Source organism: Podarcis raffonei, chromosome 16, assembly GCF_027172205.1.
Source record: "Podarcis raffonei isolate rPodRaf1 chromosome 16, rPodRaf1.pri, whole genome shotgun sequence".
Lineage (NCBI taxonomy): Eukaryota > Metazoa > Chordata > Lepidosauria > Squamata > Lacertidae > Podarcis > Podarcis raffonei.
Window position 1 is genome coordinate 5,331,620 of NC_070617.1, and position 21,611 is coordinate 5,353,230.

General features: G+C 51.2%; 1 protein-coding gene across 1 annotated transcript in view; it reads left to right on the forward strand.

The window, feature by feature from the left end:
- The window catches only part of SV2A (synaptic vesicle glycoprotein 2A), a 53,720-nt gene that overhangs the window by 14,055 nt on the left and 18,054 nt on the right, over positions 1-21,611 (forward strand). Inside the window, exons 2-3 of the mRNA XM_053369381.1 lie at positions 6,246-7,325; positions 20,592-20,772. Coding sequence (XP_053225356.1) covers positions 6,737-7,325; positions 20,592-20,772 — 770 coding nt within the window. The 5' untranslated portion in view covers positions 6,246-6,736. The remainder of the gene's footprint in view (positions 1-6,245; positions 7,326-20,591; positions 20,773-21,611) is intronic.

The window sequence follows — 21,611 nt, forward strand, 5'->3', positions numbered from 1 at the left end:
CTGAGAGATCCAGCAGAACTAGGAAACAGCTCTCACCTTTGTCCCTAGCCCGCCGGAAATCATCAACCAGTGCGACCAAGGCAGTTTCAGTCCCATGATGAGGCCTGAATCCCGACTGGAAGGGATCCAAATGGTCCGCTTCTTCCAGGCGTGCCTGGAGTTGTTCAGCAACCACTCGCTCAATCACCTTGCCCAAGAATGGAAGATTTGAGACTGGGCGATAATTGGCCATCGTGGCCGGATCTAAAGATGGTTTTTTAAGAAGCGGTTTAATAACCGCCTCTTTCAGCGGGTCTGGGAAGGATCCCTCACGGAGGGAAGCATTCACCACCCCACGAAGCCCATCGCCCAGTCCTTCCCGGCTAGCTTTTATAAGCCAGGATGGGCAAGGATCCAGGAGACAGGTGGTTGGCTTCACTCGTCCAAGCAGCCTGTCCACATCCTCGGAGGTAACAGATTGGAATTGATCCCACACAACTTGACTAGACAGGACTGTAGCACTCTCCCGCCCTGTCCCTGCTCCCACGGTGGAGTCTACTTCTTCCCGAATCTGAGCGATTTTATCTGCAAAAAACTTTGCAAAATCATTGCAGGAGATCATGTGGCCCGTACTGGGCCCCGATGTCGCAGGTGGTTCCGCTAAATTGTGAACCACCTGAAAAAGACTCCTGCTGCTGTTTTCTGCAGACGCAATAGAAGCGGCGAAGAAAGTCGTCTTCGCCGTCGCTATCGCCACTTGGTAGGCTCGACGTTGAGCTCTAACCTGTGTCCGGTCAGATTCGGAATGAGTTATCCGCCACCGGCGCTCTAGCCGTCTCAACGATTGTTTCATTGCCCTCAGATCCGTGGAAAACCACGGGGCTCTCCGGGCTCCATGCAATCGGAGAGGGCGCTTCGGAGCCAAACAGTCAATAGCCCTGGTTAACTCCACATTCCAGCGGGCCACCAGGGAATCAGCTGAAAGGCCATCAACATGGGATAAAGCATCCCCTACCACTCTCTGGAAACCATTTGGATCCATTAAGTGGCGGGGGCGGACCATCCGAATCGGTCCCACCTCCCTGCAGAGGGGAAGGGTCGCAGAGAAGTCCAGTTGCACCAGGAAGTGATCTGACCATGGCACTTCTTTCGTTTCGCTTTTACTTAGTGTCAGATCACCAACATCCATAGAGGTAAACACCAGGTCCAAGGCATGTCCGCGGCTATGGGTTGGGCCAGACTTATTCAGGGACAGCCCCATGGAGGCCATGCTTTCCACGAAGTCCCGAGCGGCCCCTTGTAAGGTCGTGTCAGCATGGATGTTAAAATCCCCTAGGACAACCAAGCTAGGTGTCTCCAGGAGAACATCCGCCACAACCTGAAGCAGCTCGGGCAGGGAATCCATGGTGCAGCGGGGAGGTCGGTACACCAAAAGGAATCCTGTACTGCCCCTATTGCCCAACTTCCAGAACATGCACTCGGAAAACTGGGTCTTCCCAATAGGACGCCTGGTGCAAACTAATGACTTCCTAAAAATCACTGCAACCCCCCCTCCCCGCCCACATGACCTGGGTTGCTGTGCGTAAGAGAAACCTGGTGGACAAGCAGCGGCAAGGACAGGCCCATCTGCTTCATCCAACCAAGTCTCTGTTACACATGCCAGGTCAAGTCCTCCATCCATGATCAAGTCATGGATGGCAGTGGTCTTATGAATCATTGACCTGGCATTGCACAGCAGCACCTTCAGGTCATGTGGGTATCCCTTGCTGATTCTAGTATCCATCCGGTCAGGACCAGACCCGGAGGCAGGGATAGTCCTCAGACAACGACTAAACCTGCCTCCTCTGTAATGACATGGTCTGGTCTTAGCGTAACTCCTCTTCCTACCCGTAATCACTGAGATCGGTTGTCCCAGTGCATCCCCCCCTGTGGAACATGCCCCAGCCATTTTGTTGGCTGGGACCTACTCCCTGGCAGCCCTGACCCCTCCCCTTAAGAACAAAATACCACCTTTAAAAAAACAACAACAATAAAACAATACAAACAAAAAACAGTAAAAATTACAAAAACGTAAAATCAAACAAATTCCCAGGACCAATAAACATCCATCCCACCCCCACCCCCACCCCACATACAAAAAATTCAAAAGAAAAAATTTAAAACATTTTAAAAGCACTCTGCACCCCTCCAGCAGTAACAGCAACTGTCCTAGTGAGGCCCGTCAGGCCCTGCCCTGGGCCAGGTGGTAAGTGGCAGGAAGGAGCAGGGCCCCCAGACACTCACACAGGAGAGTCCTCCTGGGCAGCAGAGCACAGCAGTCCCTGTGAGGCTTCAGGCCCCGCCCCAGTCCAGATGGTGAGTGGCAGGAAGGAGCAGGGCCCTCAGACACTCACACAGGAGAGTCCTCCTGGGCAGCAGAGCGTAGCAGTCCTTATGAGGCTTCAGGCCCCGCCCCGGGCCAGGTGGTGAGTGGCAGGAAGGAGCAAGGCCCTCAGACACTCACACAGGAGAGTTCTCCAGGGCAGCGGAGCACAGCAGTCCTTATGAGGCTTCAGGCCCCGCCCTGGGCCAGGTGGTGAGTGGCAGGAAGGAGCAGGGCCCTCAGACACTCACACAGGAGAGTCCTCCTGGGCAGCAGAGCGTAGCAGTCCTTATGAGGCTTCAGGCCCCGCCCCGGGCCAGGTGGTGAGTGGCAGGAAGGAGCAAGGCCCTCAGACACTCACACAGGAGAGTTCTCCAGGGCAGCGGAGCACAGCAGTCCTTATGAGGCTTCAGGCCCTGCCCCGGGCCAGGTGGTGAGTGGCAGGAAGGAGCAAGGCCCTCAGACACTCACATAGGAGAGTTCTCCAGGGCAGCGGAGCACAGCAGTCCTTATGAGGCTTCAGGCCCCGCCCCAGTCCAGATGGTGAGTGGCAGGAAGGAGCAGGGCCCTCAGACACTCACACAGGAGAGTCCTCCTGGGCAGCGGAGCACAGCAGTCCCTGTGAGGCTTCAGGCCCCACCCTGGGCCAGGTGGTGAGTGGCAGGAAGGAGCAGGGCCCTCAGACACTCACACAGGAGACTCCAACTCCCATCAGTCTTAGCAGTGAACGTAGGCAATGGCCAGGAGTTGGGGTCCAGCAATATCTGGAAGGCTTGCAGGAGAGACGATGCAGAAGACATATGACAGCCATCTTCAAATATCTGAAGGTTTGCCCCCTGGAAGATGGAGCAAGCTTGGCTGCTGCAGAAGGCAGGGTCTGAACCGATAGATTCAAGTGGCAAGAAAAGAGATTCCGACTCAGCCTTGGAAAGAACTTTCTGAGGGTTGTTCAACAGTGGAACGGACTCCCTTGGAAGATGGTGGACTCCCCTTCCTTGGAGGTTTTTTAATAATAATAATAATAATAATAATAATAATAATAATAATAATAATAATAATAATTTATTTATACCCCAGCCAGAGGCTCAGGGCGGCTAACACCAGTAAAATTATAGTAAAAACATGATGGGGGGGGGAACCCACCAATTTAAAATACGGGTTAAAATGCAATTTAAAATGCAGCCTCATTTTAAAAGTAGCCCATAGATCAAAACCGTAAAGGGAGGGAAGACATAAGGGTCAGACTGAGTCCAAACCAAAGGCCAGGTGGAACAGCTCTGTCTTGCAGGCCCTGCAGAAAGATGTCAAGTCCCGCAGAGCCCTGGTCTCTTGTGACAGAGCGTTCCACCAAGTCGGGGCCAGTACTGAAAAGGCCCTGGTCCTAGTTGAGACCAATCTAACCACCTTGCGACTTGGGACCTCCAAAATGTTGTCATTTGTGGACCTTAAGGTCCTCCGCGGGGCATACCAGGAGAGGTGGTCCCGTAGGTACGTGGTAAGCAGAGGTTGGGTGGCCATCTGCCAGGGATTCCTTAGCCGTGATTCCTGCATTCCACGGGGTTGGACTAGATGACCCTCAGGGTCCCTTCTATATGATTCTCTATTCTTCTGAGTCACAGTGAGAATTCTTGTCTCCATGACTGGGCTGTGGTCTTCCTGGAGGAATCTGCCCACTCTGAGAATACTTGTCTGTGCTACAAGTCAAATGGCATAGCCCTACCATTCAAATGAAGGACGTGGGTGGCGCTGTGGGTTAAACCACAGAGCCTAGGACTTGCCGATCAGAAGGTCGGCGGTTCGAATCCCTGTGATGGGGTGAGCTCCCGTTGCTTGGTCCCTGCTCCTGCCAACCTAGCAGTTCGAAAGCACATCAAAGTGCAAGCAGATAAATAGGTACCGCTCCGGCGGGAAGGTAAACGGCGTTTCCGTGCGCTGCTCTGGTTCGCCAGAAGCGACTTAGTCATGCTGGCCACATGACCCGGAAGCTGTACGCTGGCTCCCTTGGCCAGTAAAGCGAGATCAGCGCCGCGACTGGACCTAATGGTCAAGGGTCCCTTTCCCTTTACCATTCAAATACTTCTCACTATACCTCCCCACTCTCCAACACACACACACACACACACACACACACACACACACACACACCCCACACATCCCCTTCTGCTAAAACAAAAACTCCAGAATCAGCTTTATTTACAACAGCTGAGTTTTCACAGTTCAGGAGTGCAGCGCCATAGTTCACGAATAACAAGCATATTAAAAATATACAACGGCAGGTTTATTTCTCCCTTGCCGCAGCAAGGGAGCTTCGTTGTCTGGGCCTTTTCATTCCGGCAAATTGCGTGCTTGATTTGTTTTTGGAAATTGGGGCTTGCCTGCTGCCTGTTGGGGGATGTTAAAATGGTTCTTCCCCTGCAGGAAGAACAGTTGCCTTTAACGCAGGGAGGTGGGCATTCTCAGGGTTGGGTTTTGTTGGGGGGGGGTGTCCCCATCCTATGTTATTAACATAGGAAGAGTCCTGTTGGATTAGGCCAAAGGGGGTCCATCTGGTCCAGCATCTTGTACTCACAGTGGCCAGTCAGATGATGTGAGAAACCCTCACACAAGGGCAAGACTCCCCTCTCCTGTGGCTTCCAGCAACTGGTATTCAGAGCTGCTGGCCATCCCTGCTTCATGTGTGAGGGAGTTCCATAGTTTAACTATGTGTTGGAGGTATAATTTTTTGGAGGGGGGGCTGGGGATAAGTCTGGAGCTTTCAAAAAATGTACTTAACACTGCTTTGTATTGTTTTATTGTTTTGTGTACATTCGATTGTAAGATAAAACATATGCGAAGGGACTTGACAGGAAGTCAAAACTGAAGAAAAGATTTTGTAAGATAAAAGGGGGGAAATATTTACTTTCATTATTATCATTTATTATTATTTTTTATTTGTGTGTGTGTGCCTGTGCCTATGTGTGTTTCGTATGGAATGTTTGGGAGGAAATAAGACGGTAAATAACAAATAACAAACTAAATATTGATGTACAGTGGTACCTCGGGTTACATACGCTTCAGGTTACATACGCTTCAGGTTACACACTCCGCTAACCCAGAAATAGTGCTTCAGGTTAAGAACTTTGCTTCAGGATGAGAACAGAAATTGGGCTCCAGCGGCACAGCGGCAGCAGGAGGCCCCATTAGCTAAAGTGGTGCTTCAGGTTAAGAACAGTTTCAGGTTAAGAACGGACCTCCAGAACGAATTAAGTACTTAACCTGAGGTACCACTGTATGTAATTTTTATTTCTCAATTATATTTAGTAGTAGTGTGGTTGTAATGTTTTTTGTAACATAAAATCATTCAATAAAAATTATTATTTTTTAAAAATGCACTTAGCACTGCCACCGTATAGTTAAACTATGGAACTCCCACACGCAGGCTTTTGTTATGCTCTGCTGTCACCAGATCCACTAAATGCTCATTCCTCCTTTGGCCAGTTTAGCCATGCTAGTTTGATTAATAATAATAATAATAATTTATTATTTATACCCCGCCCATCTGGCTGCATTTTCCCAGCCACTCTGGGCGGCTTCCAACAAAACACTAAAATAAAATAACCTATTAAACATTAAAAGCTTCCCTAAACAGGGCTGCCTTCAGATGTCTTCTAAAAGTTTGGTAGTTATTTTTCTCTTTGACATCTGGTGGGAGGGCATTCCACAGGGCGGGTGCCACCACCGAGAAGGCCCTCTGCCTGGTTCCCTGTAACTTGGCTTCTCGCAGTGAGGGAACCACCAGAAGGCCCTCGGCGCTGGACCTCAGTGAACGGGCAGAACGATTTACAGCCTCCCTTCTGTGTGAATTTGCTCCTGTCCTTCGTTCCATGTCTGAAGTGTTCCGGTTTTTGCTTTGTCGTCCTTGCAGGCCCATCACCACCCACACAGAAGGAGTGACTCCCTCCACTGGCCTGTTGGCTCCCCAAAGGCAAGCTTGGACTTAGACGGATGGGGGCTTCAGCCTGGCAGAGGGCAGCCCTCGAAGTGGCTCTCACCCGCCTGCTGGAAGGCCTCAAGTTAGCCTTGTAATTTGGGTGGATAACCCTCCAAGGGGAAGGACCTATCCACCCTTTCTGGGTGCTGAACTGAGAAGACCCTGCAGATTTCTCTTATTCAGAAGGAAGGAGCTGTCCACCCTTTCTGGGTGCTGAACTGAGAAGACAAGCTTAGTCCTCTGGAGTGCATTTCTCTGCCAACAAAGGGAAGGAGCTCTCCACACTTTCTGGGTGCTGAACTGGGAAGACACTGCAGATTTCTCTTATTCGGAAGGAAGGAGCTGTCCACCCGTTCTGGGTGTTGAACTGAGAAGACCTCCCGAGCATATTCCTCTCCCTTTGACCCCCAAAGCGCCAGAAAACCATGGATGAAGGTTTCAGAGACCGGACCGCCTTCATCCGCGGGGCGAAAGACATTGCCAAGGAAGTGAAGAAGCACGCCACCAAGAAGGTAGGCAAAGGGGTGGACCGGATGCAGGATGAGTACACGAAACGCTCCTACGCTCGCTTTGAGGAGGACGACGATGACGAGGACTACCAGCCCCAGGATGGCTACTATCGCGGGGAGCCGGCAGTGGACGACGAGGGGGCCTCTAGCGACGCCACCGAGGGCCACGACGAGGACGATGAGATCTACGAAGGAGAGTACCAGGGCATCCCCCGGAACGACTCCCTCAAGGGTGGGGACCACTTGACGGCCAACCAGGAGGTGGTGAGCGAGTTCAGGGACTTTGACGACCTGGAAGGGGAGAAGAAGAAGGAGAAGGAAGAGCTGGCCCAGCAGTATGAGCTGATCCTCCAGGAATGTGGACACGGGAGGTTCCAGTGGACGCTGTACTTTGTGCTGGGGCTGGCCCTCATGGCTGACGGGGTGGAGATCTTCGTGGTGGGCTTTGTCCTTCCCAGCGCTGAGAAGGATATGTGCTTGTCGGACTCCAATAAAGGCATGCTGGGTAAGTCTCCCCAACCAAGGAGAAAATGGGCTGCTGGTACTGGCAGCAGCTTGATGTTGGATTTAAGGGGCTGGGATATAGGTTGGCATTTATGTGTAGAGGCACACCTCGGGTTACAGATGCTTTGGGTTGTGCGATTTTGGGTTGCGCACCATGCCGAACCTGGAAGTACCAAAATGGGTTACTTCCGGATTTCGGGGTTTCAGCGCCTGTGCATTCACAGAAGCGCTAAATCACGCTTTGTGCATGCACAGAAGCGCCAAATTGCAACCTTCACGTGCGCAGATGCGGCGCTGTGGGTTGCGAATGTGCTTCCCACCCGGATCACGTTCGCAACCCGAGCGTCCACTGTACGCTGCCTTTCAGACAACTCCACCTGCCCCAAGATAGCACACAAGTGCGAAATTCAAGTTTGAAAAAGCCTCGTTGACAGTCTTTGTAAGCTCTTTGCATGGGTTTTAGGCAGAGGGTAAGCCGGCGGACCCTAGCACAGGGATATCCAACATGGTGCCCTCTAGGGGTTGTTGAACTACAGCTCCCATCCGTCCAAGACGGAGCGACCAAGAGTCAAGGATGATGGGAGTCATAGTCCAACAGCACCTGTAAGACAACCCGCTGGTTATCCCCGCTTCTGGCACAAATACAGGGACACTTGCTGTGTTGTGTCTTGAATGACAACCTCAGTAATATGGAGATGAGGTCTCAGCAGCACCCTGGACAGCTCCATGCAGGGATCCATGAGAGCAAAGCTTGGATGTTGTTTCAGCACCAGCCAGAACGGATACATAAATAGGTAACTCTATCTGAGCAGCTAGCCCCGCCTTCTGTGGGAGGAAGGGGCCCAAGATGTTTCAGGAGACATCAACTGCAACAGAGCAGGGGAGGGTGAGGTTTTGCTTGGGGCTTTAGAGCAGTAACTAGAGGAGAGCACCGCCATCTCCTTGGGCTGAATAGCTACCGTCCCAACAGCCTCCTCTTGTGCAAGGGCTTCTTCTGGTTCAGTGTGCCCATCTGGGGCAGGTTAGGGGAATTCCCTCTCCAACTCCACCCCCCTTCCTTATCCCCTGAAGGAGAAGTGCTAGTGGTGGTGTAGCAGATAGGGTGTCGGACCAGGACCTGGGAGAGACCAGGGTTCAAATCCCCAACTTGGCCAGGAGTGAAGCTCACTGGCTGTGATCTTCTGCTTGTCGCTGCCTCTCAGCCTAACCTACCTTACAGGGTGAGGATTAAATGAGAAGGAAGGGAGAACCACGTACCACACCTTGAGCTCCTTGGAGAAAAGGGTGGGAGAGAAATACAATACAATAAATACAAATAATAAGTAAAGGGAGCCTGATCCCAGGAACGCGACACTGCGGAGAGGAGGACACTTAGTCGAAGCATGGCTGGTGCTGAAACAACGTCCAAACTCTGGTCTTACCATTAGGCACAGTGAGTCGGCAGATGTTGGGCAGTGTGTGTGTGAGTGATGAGGTTTGTAATTAATTGTAAACACTCCTCTACACGGAATCCCCTCTCCCCCGCCTCTTAACAATAAAAACTTGTAGTGAGTTAGGACTTCAGGGAGACATTGGCTTTGTATAGCCGTCCATTTGATATGCTAGCTTTCTACGTTCAGGGCATTCTTGTTTTGGTTTTCACATGGAAATTGCTCTGAAACCATAGACGCCCTCTACTCCACATGGAGTTCAAAGCAGCTCATCCTGAACCCTGACCATCTCGTTTTGTGGAATTGCCTTCAAGTGCCAGGATGTTAAACAGTCTGGAGACAGACTGAGGCACACCCTGGAGTATGGAATTCGCTGCTGCATGGTGTATCAATCAACACAATTTTTAAAGGAGTTCAGAAAAATTGATGGAGGAAAAGGCTGCTGATGGCTACTAGCCGTGATGGTGAAGTTCTGCCTCCTCTATCGGGGGCAGCGGCTGCAAATCACAGACAGGGAGAGCATGGCTGTTGCACTCAGGTCCTGCCTATGCGCTTCCCAGGAGAGGCAACTGGTTGACTGCTGTGAGAACAGGGCAAGGGGGGCCATTTGCCTAATCCATCCGGCCCTTCTCATGTCCTGATGGAGCCTCCAGATCCAGAGACAGTCTACCTAAACTCCTAGATTCTTAGGGGCATTTGGCCACTGTGAGAAGGTTGGATTTGATGGGCCTCCTTTGGCCTGATGGCTTGGACAAATTTACCAGCGGAGGATGAGGCCACTAGCCACAATAGCTGTTGGAGGCTGCATGCCCCTGGATACCAGTTTCTGGGAGTAACAAATGGGGAGAGGGCTCTCGCACTCAGGTCCCCGCTTGCGGGATTCCCTATTTGGGCATCTCGTTGGCCAGTGTGAGAAAAGGATGCTAGACTTAGATGGGCCTCTTCAGCTTGATTCAGCAGCTGTGCTCTTCTTGGGTCATTATGAAACCTCCAGGTCCAGAGGCAGTCTATCTGGATTCTTAGGCTCTTTGGTGCATTTGGCCTCTGTGAGAACAGGATGCTGGACTAGGCAGGCCCCCTTGGGCAGCTGATCCAGCATCTGGGCTCTTCTGATGTTCCTTTGAAGTCAGTGCCCTCTCCTTGTCAGTGTACATCACACTCCAAAGCCAGTGTGGTGTAGTGGTTAAGAGCAGTAGTCTCGTAATCTGGTGAACCAGGATCGCTTCCCCGCTCCTCCACATGCAGCTGCTGGGTGACCTTGGGCTAGTCACACTTCTTTGAAGTCTCTCAGCCTCACTCACCTCACAGAGTGTTTGTTGTGAGGGTGGAAGGGAAAGGTGAATGTTAGCCGCTTTGAGACTCCTTAGGGTAGTGATAAAGCCGGATATCAAATCCAAATTCTTCTTCTTGTTGTCAAGCTCGCTTATTACACGCAGGATTGTGGGACTTTCAACATCAGCCTTGACTATTTATTGCATTGGCAACCCATCCCCTAGCATGCAGGATCCAAGCGTGGGAGACCACATTGAGCTACAATAATACAGTTCATTAAAACGCAAGGCAGCCGCCAACCTCAAGAACCTAGTAGAAGCGCAGTATACATCACCGGCATCTTAAAAAGTGATAAACGCAATAATGCTTTGGCAAACAGACCGGACCTCACAGCAGCCATTTCCCAATGGCCTGGACTGAAAGGCGGGGAGCCCCGTAGAATCGTGACGACGACAAAAAAACCATCGCAGCCTTAATCCCTAACTCGGTCATCTCATGCGGCAAAACTGGCTCAAAGCAGCGGGACATCGCTGCATGCTCAGAGGCCGGGGTTGAAGCGATCCTGAGAGGCAGGGGGCGAATTGGGCCCGGCTGAGTTTTGCACTGGTGTGATCAGTCCGGATTTCTGCTCCAGGCTCGAGAGCGGAATGCGGCAAGGTTGTGACTCATCGCCTCCTCTCTCTCTCTCGTTCCCCCCTCCCCATTCCTAATTTAGGAATAATGTGTCAGAATCGCAGTGGCCCCCAGCTTATCTCCCTGCTTCACAAGGCACTGCGGAGGCCCTGGTTGCTGTGGCGGAAAAGCTTAGGCAGGATTATATCCCTCTGAAAAGGAACTGTGGTGGAAGGGCGGGGGAAGCAGAGGAAACCGTGCTTTTTGCGGGGGTGCCAAAGTGAGGAGGGCCTACGGGGGCAATGTGCAGGGGGGAAGATGCTGGCATTTCGAGGCAAAACTGACACCGGCTTCTCTGCACAGACTGCATTGCGGCAAGGCTGATAACCCCTGCTGAATGCCTGCAGAGACAGGACATCGCATTCCCACAGGCCCCCAAATTGGGGCTGGGGAGGGGGTTCCCTTTGGCCTAGAGGCTATGGAGAGAGAGAGAGAGAGAGAGGGTCCGCACTGTCTCTCTGTTTATCGAATCGTAGAAGTGAGTCAGAGCAACGGGGCCCATCTAGGCCAGTGTTGTCTGCTCGGCCTGGCAGCAGCTCTCCATCGTTTCGGAGACGGACTGCTTCCCAGCGCTTAAATGCTATTGGGGCTTGAACCCGGGACCTTCTGCATGCAGAGCAAGTGTTCTACCACTGAGCTACAGCCCTTACACTAAAAAGCAATGCTCTAGTCCTCATGGTTCCGAGCAAAGGGCTGATTTAAAACAAGAACAAGAGAAGCTGCCTTATACCCAATCCTCCTATTGGCGCATCTAGTGTTGCTTACACTTGCTGGCAGCAGCTCTCTGGGTTTTCATCTCTGCCCAGAGAGATGCTGGGGACTGAAGCCTCATACAGCCTTTCCTATAAAAATAAGCTAAGATCCTGGTCCTCACAGTTCTGATGAAGCGACTGATTTAAATAGGAACCTGCCAACATCTTTTTTTGGAAGGCTGAGCTCTGGCACCCTTTGCGGATCGGGGCCAAGTCAGCCGCAGCTCCCCCTTGCCAAAGATCCACGCAGAGAGCCTGTGCTTCAAGCCATCACTAACTTGGCCTGGCAGCAACTGGGAACCCTCTTGGGATTCTTTCTGCCTGCTCTCCATCTCTTCCTCCTCCTCCTCCGACTTCCCTTCCTGAACTCGGAGCGTCCTCGACCGAAGATGACCCGCTTGCGTTCTTGCCAGGGAGCAGATGCCGGGAATAGCTGGCTCTGAAGCAGGGAGAGTTGGATGGATGGCGACTCCTCTCCCTCTGTCAGGCGATGTGGCTGAACGGGGGGAATTGTTTAACCAGTTTGGGGGTTGCTGTGTATGTAGGGCTGCCCTTAGCACCCCATCAGCAGAGATTAAAAGCAGGTTGTGTGTGCACCTGTGTCCCATGTAGTCGGGCAACCGACCTGTCAGTCGCCTGGTGTCACAAGGATGGCCTGTTTTTCCTTTGCCTGCCCCGCTGGAAATCAAACCACCCCAGCAAAGGAACAGCGCCTTGGAGATACTGGTGACCAGCTGATTGGCAGGAGACCCCGCCACCCTCTGCAGGTGATGGAAGCACATAAGAGCAGCCCTGCTGGATCAGGCCAATGACCCACCTGGCCCAGGATCCTGCTCTCACAGTGGCCAACCAGGTGCGTCTTTTGGGAAACCCGCAAGCAAGGCCTGAGCACAAGAGCTCTTATGTCAACACAGTCCGTCAACGCAGTCAAGTACAGTCAATATTTCCTTCCCAGTGGTCAGCCTCAAACTGAAGCCATGTCTTACATTTACAGTACAGCTTACCTCTCCGCCCCCAAGAATCCTGGGAACTGCGGCTTGCTGGGGGCACTGGGAAAGGTAGCACCGCAAAGGGTGAAACTACAATTCCCAGTGTTCTTTGGGAAAAGCCGGGCGCTTTTTTGATACAGTTTTATTTACACTTTTCGCATTACAGTGGTACCTTGGGTTACATACGCTTCAGGTTACAGACTCCGCTAACCCAGAAATATTACCTTGGGTTAATAACTTTGCTTCAGGATGAGAACAGAAATTGTGTGGCGCCAGCGGGAGGCCCCATTAGCTAAAGTGGTGCTTCAGGTTAAGAACAGTTTCAGGTTAAGAACAGACCTCCAGAACGAGTTAAGTTCTTAATCCGAGGTACCACTGTACAATAAAAGGCCAACCAATTACACACAAAAAATAAATAAAAAGAAAAAGAATAAAATAACAGAGAAAAGAAAGAAGGGATAGATAAGTACAGAATCCTCTCTTGCAGATATATCTTAACTTTTGAGCCATACAAAAAAGGGCGTGTGCTCCCAGCTCACACACGGGGAGTATCCCTCTTTTTCCCCAGCCTCTCACCCCGAGAGATTTCCCTGTGCACTTTAAATGTGCATTGAGTGTGCTTTGAATATATGGCGTGGATCTGCCCCCAAACTTATTTGTAGCGCTGTGGCTGCATCAGGTGGATTTCTGGGCGGAGGAGGGACAATGTTTTGCCAAGCCAACAGTTCATCAGGAGGGGATTTCTCCCAGCAGTTGATTAAGGGCGAGGAGAAAACGCACGTCTTCTTCTCTTTCTATTTTCCTCTCTGCCACCCACCCTTAGCCCCTAAATTGCTTTTTAGCAAGCCCTGAGCAACCTGCCATTCCTAATCAGCATGGTTTGGAGCAGGAGGGAGGGAGGGAGAGAGAGAAAAGCAAGCTGTGACTCATGCAAATGATGAGACTAGAGGGATGCTCCGAAAAGGCAGAGATTTGTCCTTTCATGGTGGGGTGGCACTGGGGGAGGGAGGGCTGGATGACTGAGGAGCTCCAGTGAAGACGGATGTTGGGTGATCCAGGGCAGACGAAAGAAAGGACTTCTTCACGCAGCGCAAACACTGGCCGCTAATCTAGATGGCTTCAAAAGAGGATTGGACAAACTCATGGAGGAGAAGAGGGCTACTGATGGCCACTAGCCAGAATAGCTATGCTCTACCTCCAACCATCAGGGATGTGGGTGGCGCTGTGGGTTAAACCACAGAGCCTAGGACTTTCCGATCAGAAGGTCGGAGGTTCGAATCCCCGCGATGGGGTGAGCTCCCGTTGCTCAGTCCCTGCTCCTGCCCACCTAACAGTTCAAATGCACGTCAAAGTGCAAGTAGATAAATAGGTACCGCTCCGGCGGGAAGGTAAACGGTGTTTCCGTGTGCTGCTCTGGTTCACCAGAAGCGGCTTAGTCATGCTGGCCACATGACCCGGAAGCTGTATTCTGGCTCCCTCGGCCAATAAAGCGAGATGAGCGCCGCAACCCCAGAGTCGGCCATGACTGGACCTAATGGTCAGGGGTCCCTTTACCTTTACCTCCAACCATCAGAGGCAACGATGCTTCTGAACAGCAGTTGCTGAACACCAAAGGGATCTTGTACTCAAGGAATCTTTGCTCAGGTCCTGCTTTTTCCCCCTTTGGATAGATAGATAATTTATTACAGGCAAAGACCAGCTCACATAACATAACACAATAAAAACAGTGTTCATAAAGATAAAATATACAATCGGAGCAGATTGCAGCAATAGCTCATGAGTTAAAATTGAGATATATACATACACCCGTACAACTGAGATTTGGGCTACCATAAAAAATTGACCCTGAGGCACCCCAAAGGGCAACTTCAGCATTTCCCTAGTAAGCTATTTTATTCTGGAGGATGATCTGTGCCTACAAATCTGGGCGCAGAATCTGGTTACCGGCCAGGTCGTCTTGTGATCTTTGCCTGAGAGGAGAGAATGAAGTTTAGACTTGTCTGAAAGATCGGCGAGCCTCTTCAGCAAAGGATCAATGGTGTCTCTACAAATCTCAACATAAAAAGGACATCACAAAAATATATGTTTGGGGCTTCCTATCTCCACTAATGGGCAGGCGCAAAGTCTCTGTGCATACGGGACCCTTCTATAGGAGCCTTCCAGAACCGGTGAGGGCAAGGCTGAACTTCTAGCAAGAGTGAAGGCCCTACTTGTGTTTCTTCCCTTTGGAACATCTATTTGGCCACTGGCCAACGGAGGGGAAAAAAGAAAGGAGTTTATGCCACACTCCCCCACATGCCAGTGGCTCCCAGATGTTTGCAGTTAGGATCGTGACTGGGCCATGGACCTCTGCGGTCAGCCCTAAGGCATCCTGCTGCTCAGCCTCAGTCTGAGATTTCAGAATGACAACGCCAGTCCACTTCAAAGGGCTGCTGTAAGGATTTATCCAAACCACTGGCGGTTCTCTTAGCACCAAACCCCTTCCAGATCTGCAATTTGGGGATGAAGATAGTGCAGGGTGGGTTTTAATAGATAGGAGAGGATATATTAATTGCAATTTATCCTTCCAGGCGCCCACGTGTGTGGGTTGAACACGCACCAAGCAGAGTTTAAAGTCCCATCCTTAGCAGAAAAATGGAAAGCAAATATGAACAGGCTGCAAAGTCTTCTTTTAATTAAGTCCCGCTGCGAAGCAAGCTGGCTCCCCAAATTCTTACCCTGTTTAACAAAGAATCAGACAACAAACTGAGAAGTTTAAAGTGTGATTTACTTACTCATAGCCATGCATTGGTTCTCAGCTTCTTCTTCAGTTAAAACTATGCAGGTAAAGTACTGATATTGAGATTAAAGTCAGAAGGAGGTTCTTGGTTGACTGAGGAGAAGGAGAGAGAGAAAGGGAACAGGAAATGCTTCTTTGATTCTTCCTGCTCGAGAGAGGAGGGGAAATGACATCACACAGAGCCCTTTCTACCAATCACATTTCTATGGTCTGGGTCTCTGCCTATCAGCAATACAGCTCTGTGGTCATTAGCCCCTAAACTCAAAACTAGCAAGAATATTAAGTCTTGGATTTGATTGCAATCTCCCAGGGATGGCACCATCAGCAACAACACAGTTTACAGAGTTGTTGTAAAGGTTATGAAAACGTCCTTGATGCCTGAGAAACGTATAACACAGGGCAGGATTTAAGGGGGTTTAAAATTGCAATGACAGCCGCTCAGGTCTTGATAGACAAGCTTTACTAGCAGCAGGTTCAACCCCCAAATACATCTCTAGGTAGGGCTGGGAGAGACCTCCCTGCCTGAAACCCTAGACAGCTGCTGCCAGTCAGTGTGGACAATTCTGAGCTTAAGGTAAAGGGACCCCTGACCATTAGGTCCAGTCGTGGCCGACTCTGGGGTTGCGGCGCTCATCTTGCTTTATTGGCCAAGGGAGCCGGCGTACAGCTTCCGGGTCATGTGGCCAGCATGACTAAGCTGCTTCTGGCGAACCAGAGCAGCGCATGGAAACGCCATTTACCTTCCCGCCGGAGCGGTACCTATTTATCTACTTGAACTTTGACGTGCTTTCAAACTGCTAGGTTGGCAGGAGCCGGGACCGAGCAACAGGTGCTCACCCCGTCGCGGGGATTCGAACTGCCGACCTTCTGATTGGCAAGTCCCAGGCTCTGTGGTTTAATCCACAGCGCCACCTGCATCCCTAATACTGAGCTAGATGCACCCTAATGGTCTGCTTCAGTGAAAAGCAGCTCCCCACAGCCCTGTGCGCTGCCAAACTTCAGCAAAGCGTTTAGAGCGAGCCCTTTTTCCAAGGAAAAAAAGGGAGAAGTAAGTCCATGCTTCCACTGGCCTCGTGTTTTTGAAAGGTGTTTCTGAAGGTGGGAGGCGGTCTCTCTCTCTCTCTCTCTCTCTCTCTCTCTCTCTCTCTCTCTCTCTCTCTGTGTGTGCCAGATGAGGGCACTTCTCATTCTGCTGATGTCATTATTTCCCAACACCCCCCACCCCTATTTCATCCTGCTGGGATTGGCCGGCTGAAAAACTGCTGTCTTATTCCTCCCGTTTGTCACTTCCCATCGCTCAGCCGCATCCCAGCCCTGTGACTGCAGTTCAGATTTATGGAGAAGGCAGGATAAAAATAGACCTCACTCTCTGCTGCGTACACTCTGCCTCCCGGCTCTCCCTCCCGCTTCTCCCTGTAAAAGTCCTCTCCGTCGCAGCAGAAGTCTCTTGGTATCTGGGGGTTTGATCTCGGTGGCCCCAGCTACCCAGGCCATAGCGCCTGCCCTGCATTCAGCCATGGCTTATGGCATTTGTGTGTTGAGAGAGAGAGAGAGAGAGAGAGAGAGAGAGACCTTTCAACTTAACTCCAAAAACAATTATGGGACGCGGGTGGCGCTGTCGGTTAAACCACAGAGCCTAGGACTTTCCGATCAGAAGGTCGGCGGTTGAATCCCAGCGACGGGGTGAGCTCCCGTTGCTCGGTCCCTGCTCCTGCCAACCTAGCAGTTTGAAAGCACATCAAAGTGCAAGTAGATAAATAGGTACTGCTCCGGCGGGAAGGTAAACGGCGTTTCCGTGCGCTGCTCTGGTTCGCCAGGAGCGGCTTAGTCATGCTGGCCACATGACCCAGAAGCTGTATGCCGGCTCCCTCGGCCAATAAAGCGAGATGAGCGCCGCAACCCCAGAGTCGGCCACAACTGGACCTAATGATCAGGGGTCCCTTTACCTTTACCTTTATAGGGTGCCTACATTCTGCATGGACTGGTTGCGTGGCAACATGTGCAAAAGGCTTTAGATACCTATTAGCTCCATAAATTACCATATAGCATATATTAAATACAAAACAGTGACCATTTGTTGTTGACAAAGGACAGCTGGGCATATAAAGGGCCCCATTACCTTCAGTAGCTGAGGGCCTCGTGAAACCCCAATCCGGCCCTGTCTATGATATGCTATGAGATCCATGGTCATCTGCCTTGCAGGCGAGAAACGAGGGTGCTGGTGGCGCCTGCCATATTTTGAGCACTGGAGATCCCACAGCTTCTGCGAGAGGCGCCTAGTTTTCGGAAGTGACTCTGGGCCTCAAAATTGTCTGGTGGGGGCGGCAGCCGGGGGAGGGCATTGAATGTCGCAGTGCAGTCCTGAACGTGCATACAGTGCCTGATGCAAAAAGGGGACGCTGGTAATCCATTTTTGACACACACACACACACACACACACACACACACATATGAATGAATATTTGAGTGAACTGGTGCAGGTAAAAGGGGTTGCAAGGAGGAATCTCATCTCTGCAGGGGAAGAAGCAAAATGAAAGGAAATCCGCTGCATCTGTCAGGGCTGCGTAGTTGGCCTGATATCTGGTGGCTTAATCCGGGGATTAGCTGGACGCAGTGGCAAGCGGCTTAGCGAAGCCACTTGGCCGCTGCAGGGTGCCCAGTTCTCATCACGGCTGGAGGGATTATCTGCCCACCGCCCATAGGAGGGCGAGACGCAGCCATGGCCTTTCCCATCCCACTCCTCCTCTCTTTACGCCACCCCCTCCCCACCCCTGTGTGCCCAGAGCAAAGCGCGCTGCCGCACGGAGGCCGAGTCCCACTGCAGTGAAAACCGCCCAGGCGCTGTTGCCATCGTTTGACTCCAGCTGCCGCACGACACCCACGTGCTGAGTCACCAGAGTCCCCTGCTGAGCCAGGCATAGTCTCCCTGGCCCTTCTGCATCACCCCCAGTGAAGGGAAGGAGCTGAGGGTGTTTTATTTGCCAGGTGCTGCCTGAGGATGATGCACTGTGGCCAGAAAGCCCTTACAGTTTGGGAGGCGGTGGAAGAAGATAAGGAGAGCCTGCTGGATGAGGCCAAAGGGTCTAGAAACACGGGAAGGTGCCCAGTACCGATTCAGACCATGGGTATTGTGCAGAATTGATGCTTTTGAATTCTGGTGCTGGAGGAGACTCTTGAGAGTCCCATGGACTGCAAGAAGATCAAACCTCTCCATTCTGAAGGAAACCAGCCCTGAGTGCTCACTGGAAGGACATATCGTGAAGCTGAGGCTCCAAGACTTTGGCCACCTCATGAGAAGAGAAGACTCCCTGGAAAAGACCCTGATGTTGGGAAAGATGGAGGGCACAAGGAGAAGGGGACGACAGAGGACAGGATGGTTGGACAGTGTTCTCGAAGCTACAAACATGAGTTTGACCAAAGTGTGGGAGGCAGTGGAAGACAGGAGGGCCTGGCGTGCTCTGGTTCATGGGGTCACGAAGAGTCGGACACGACTAAACAACTAAACAACAACATTCTAATTTGCCCCCCTCTCCCCGCCTTCTCCATGCAAATCCAGATTTGTGATGCAGCGCTGCAAATCCTCCAATGGGCACTGCACTCTGGCTTCATGCAAGTCCTCCAATGTTGGGTGTGTGATGACAGCCTTGCATTTTTCTGTATATAGGAGAGAAGAGTTCCCAAACTCCAGCGCTCTCCAAGAACTCATGAAACTGCATGGGGCAGTCAGGACTTCAGCCTGGCTGTATCTGGGGGCAGGGGGCAGGGACCCTCACATCTAAATTTTATTTTCACATTTATATCCTACCCTTTTTTCATCCAGGGAGCTAAAGGTGCCGTTCACAGTTCTCCTCCTCCTAATTTTGTCCCAGCAACCCTGTGAGGTAGGTTAGGCTTGGTGGCAGTGACTGCCCCCTGCTAAGGTCACCCAGTGAGCTTCATGGCTGAAGGAGAGGATTCGAACCCTGGTCTCCCATGCCCTAGTCTGACACTCTAACCACTACGCCACATTGGATGGGGAATCTCTGGCTTGGTAGACAAAAGACTGCCCTGTCTGGCCCTTGGAGTTCTCCCCAGCTCACACCTCTCCTTGTGCAAACCCTCCTTGAATGTTTTTGCTTGGCTTGGGACATGTCTTTGAACTGTGATAACGCCTGTGCTTGCCTGAATGGGGGACATTATCTATTCATCATTTGACAAAACTTATACAGTGGTCCCTCGGGTTACAGACCCTTCAGGTTGCAGACTCCGCTAACCCACAAATAGTACCTCGGGTTAAGAACTTTGCTTCAGGATGAGAACAGAAATCACGTGGCGGCAGAGGGAGGCCCAATTAGCTAAAGCGGTGCTTCGGGCTAAGAACAGTTTCAGATTAAGAACGGACCTCCTGAACGAATCAAGTTCTTAACCTGAGGTACCACTATATATGAGTTTGCAAAATCTCAAAGTGTGTTGCAAGAAGAGTTTGGATTTGATATCCCGCTTTATCACTACCCGAAGGAGTCTCAAAGCGGCTAACATTCTCCTTTCCCTTCCTCCCCCACATCAAACACTCTGTGAGGTGAGTGGGGCTGAGAGACTTCAGAGAAGTGTGACTGACCCAAGGTCACCCAGCAGCTGCATGTGGAGGAGCGGGGACGCGAACCCAGTTCACCAGATTATGAGTCCACCGTTCTTAACCACTACACTATGCTGGCTCTTGCAAAGGGAATAAAACAAAATTATCAGTAAAAACAGCACTGTAACGTATTCAAAAGAAAAAAACCAGCAACAAGCTAAAAGCAGATTGAAGCATGTGTCTCCATGTCCAAGTTGGCTTGTCTAAGCAAAAGTGTTTTTAACAGGATTCGAAAAAAGTACAGCTGTACCTCTCAGCTCCCGAATGCCTTGGGAGTCAAACGTTCCGGCTCCTGAATGATTGAAAACCAGAAGTGATTGTTCCAGTTTTTGAACGTTCTTTTGGAAACCGAACGTCTGGCAGCTCCTCAGCCAATTAGAAGACACACTTTGGTTTCCAAATGTTTTGGAAGTTGAACGGACTTCCGCAACGGATTCCGTTCGACTTCCGAGGTATGACTGTACCGTGAAGGGGCCTGCACCATGTCAACAAGCAGGGAGTTCCCACACGTTGGTGCTGCCACACTAAACGATCGATTGCTTTATGAATGTGGAACAAGTATTAATGTTCGCCTGTGACAGGGCCAGTTCTGCAGAAAAGTACCTATTGTACAAGAGAGGGCAGTTGTGGCTCCCAAAGGGTTTCCCATATGCAATTGTTGCCCTTGGGCAGAGAATGGTTCCCCATCCCTGGCGGCGAATCTTCCCTAACTGCAGCCAATGAGGGTTCTGCTATGTGCTCTCCTTGTCTTCCTCTAGGACTCATTGTTTACCTAGGGATGATGGTCGGTGCCTTCCTCTGGGGCGGCCTGGCGGACCGGCTTGGGCGTAGGCAGTGCCTCCTGATGTCCCTCTCTGTCAACAGTGTCTTCGCCTTCTTCTCCTCCTTTGTCCAGGGTTATGGCACTTTCCTCTTCTGCCGGCTCCTCTCTGGCGTGGGGTAAGGCGTGTTCTGTGTTTGGTCCCCAAATTCAGGGAGATCCCCATTGGGGATCTCTGTTCGAGCCTTCAGCACATTATCTCCTCCTCCTCCTCCTCCTCCTCCTCCTCCTCCTCCTCCTCTTCTTCATTTTCTCCCCCTCTCCCTCCCCCTCTTCCTCCTCCTTCTTTTCTATCACCATGAACTAGGAACTTAAAGGGAAACATAAAGGACCCCTGACAGTGAAGTCCAGGCGCTCATCTCACATGACTGGCCGAGGGAGCCGGCGTTTGTCCGCAGACAGTTTTTCCAGGTCATGTGGCCAGCATGACTAAGCTGCTTCTGGCGAAACCAGAGCAGCGCACAGAAACACTGTTTACCTTCCAGCCGGAGTGGTACCTATTTATCTACTTGCACTCTGATGTGCTTTCGAACTGCTAGGTTGGCAGGAGCAGGGACCAAGCTACGGGAGCTCACCCCGTTGTGGGGATTCGAACTATGAGAACTAGGAACTTAGCTTTTCCAAATTGTTTTTAAAATGAAGGGAGGTGTGTGAGAGAGATGGATATCCTCACACAGCTGTGTGCTGAACTTCTGGCTCTGGGGAATAAATTCTGATGATGATGTGCTTGAAGATTGAACTGGTGGCATGCAGGTGGTTGCACATACCTGCTTAAAACACATTGGTTCATCTGGATTTTATGCTAGAACTAAAAAACAAAGAAATGTATAGCTAACTGATCTGCTGGCCTGATTCTCCCTCTGACACCATCCAGTGGATTGTCTGGGTTTTGCTTTTTCGAATTGGGGTTATAGTCAAACAAGGGATGCGGGTGGCGCTGTGGTCTAAACCACTGAGC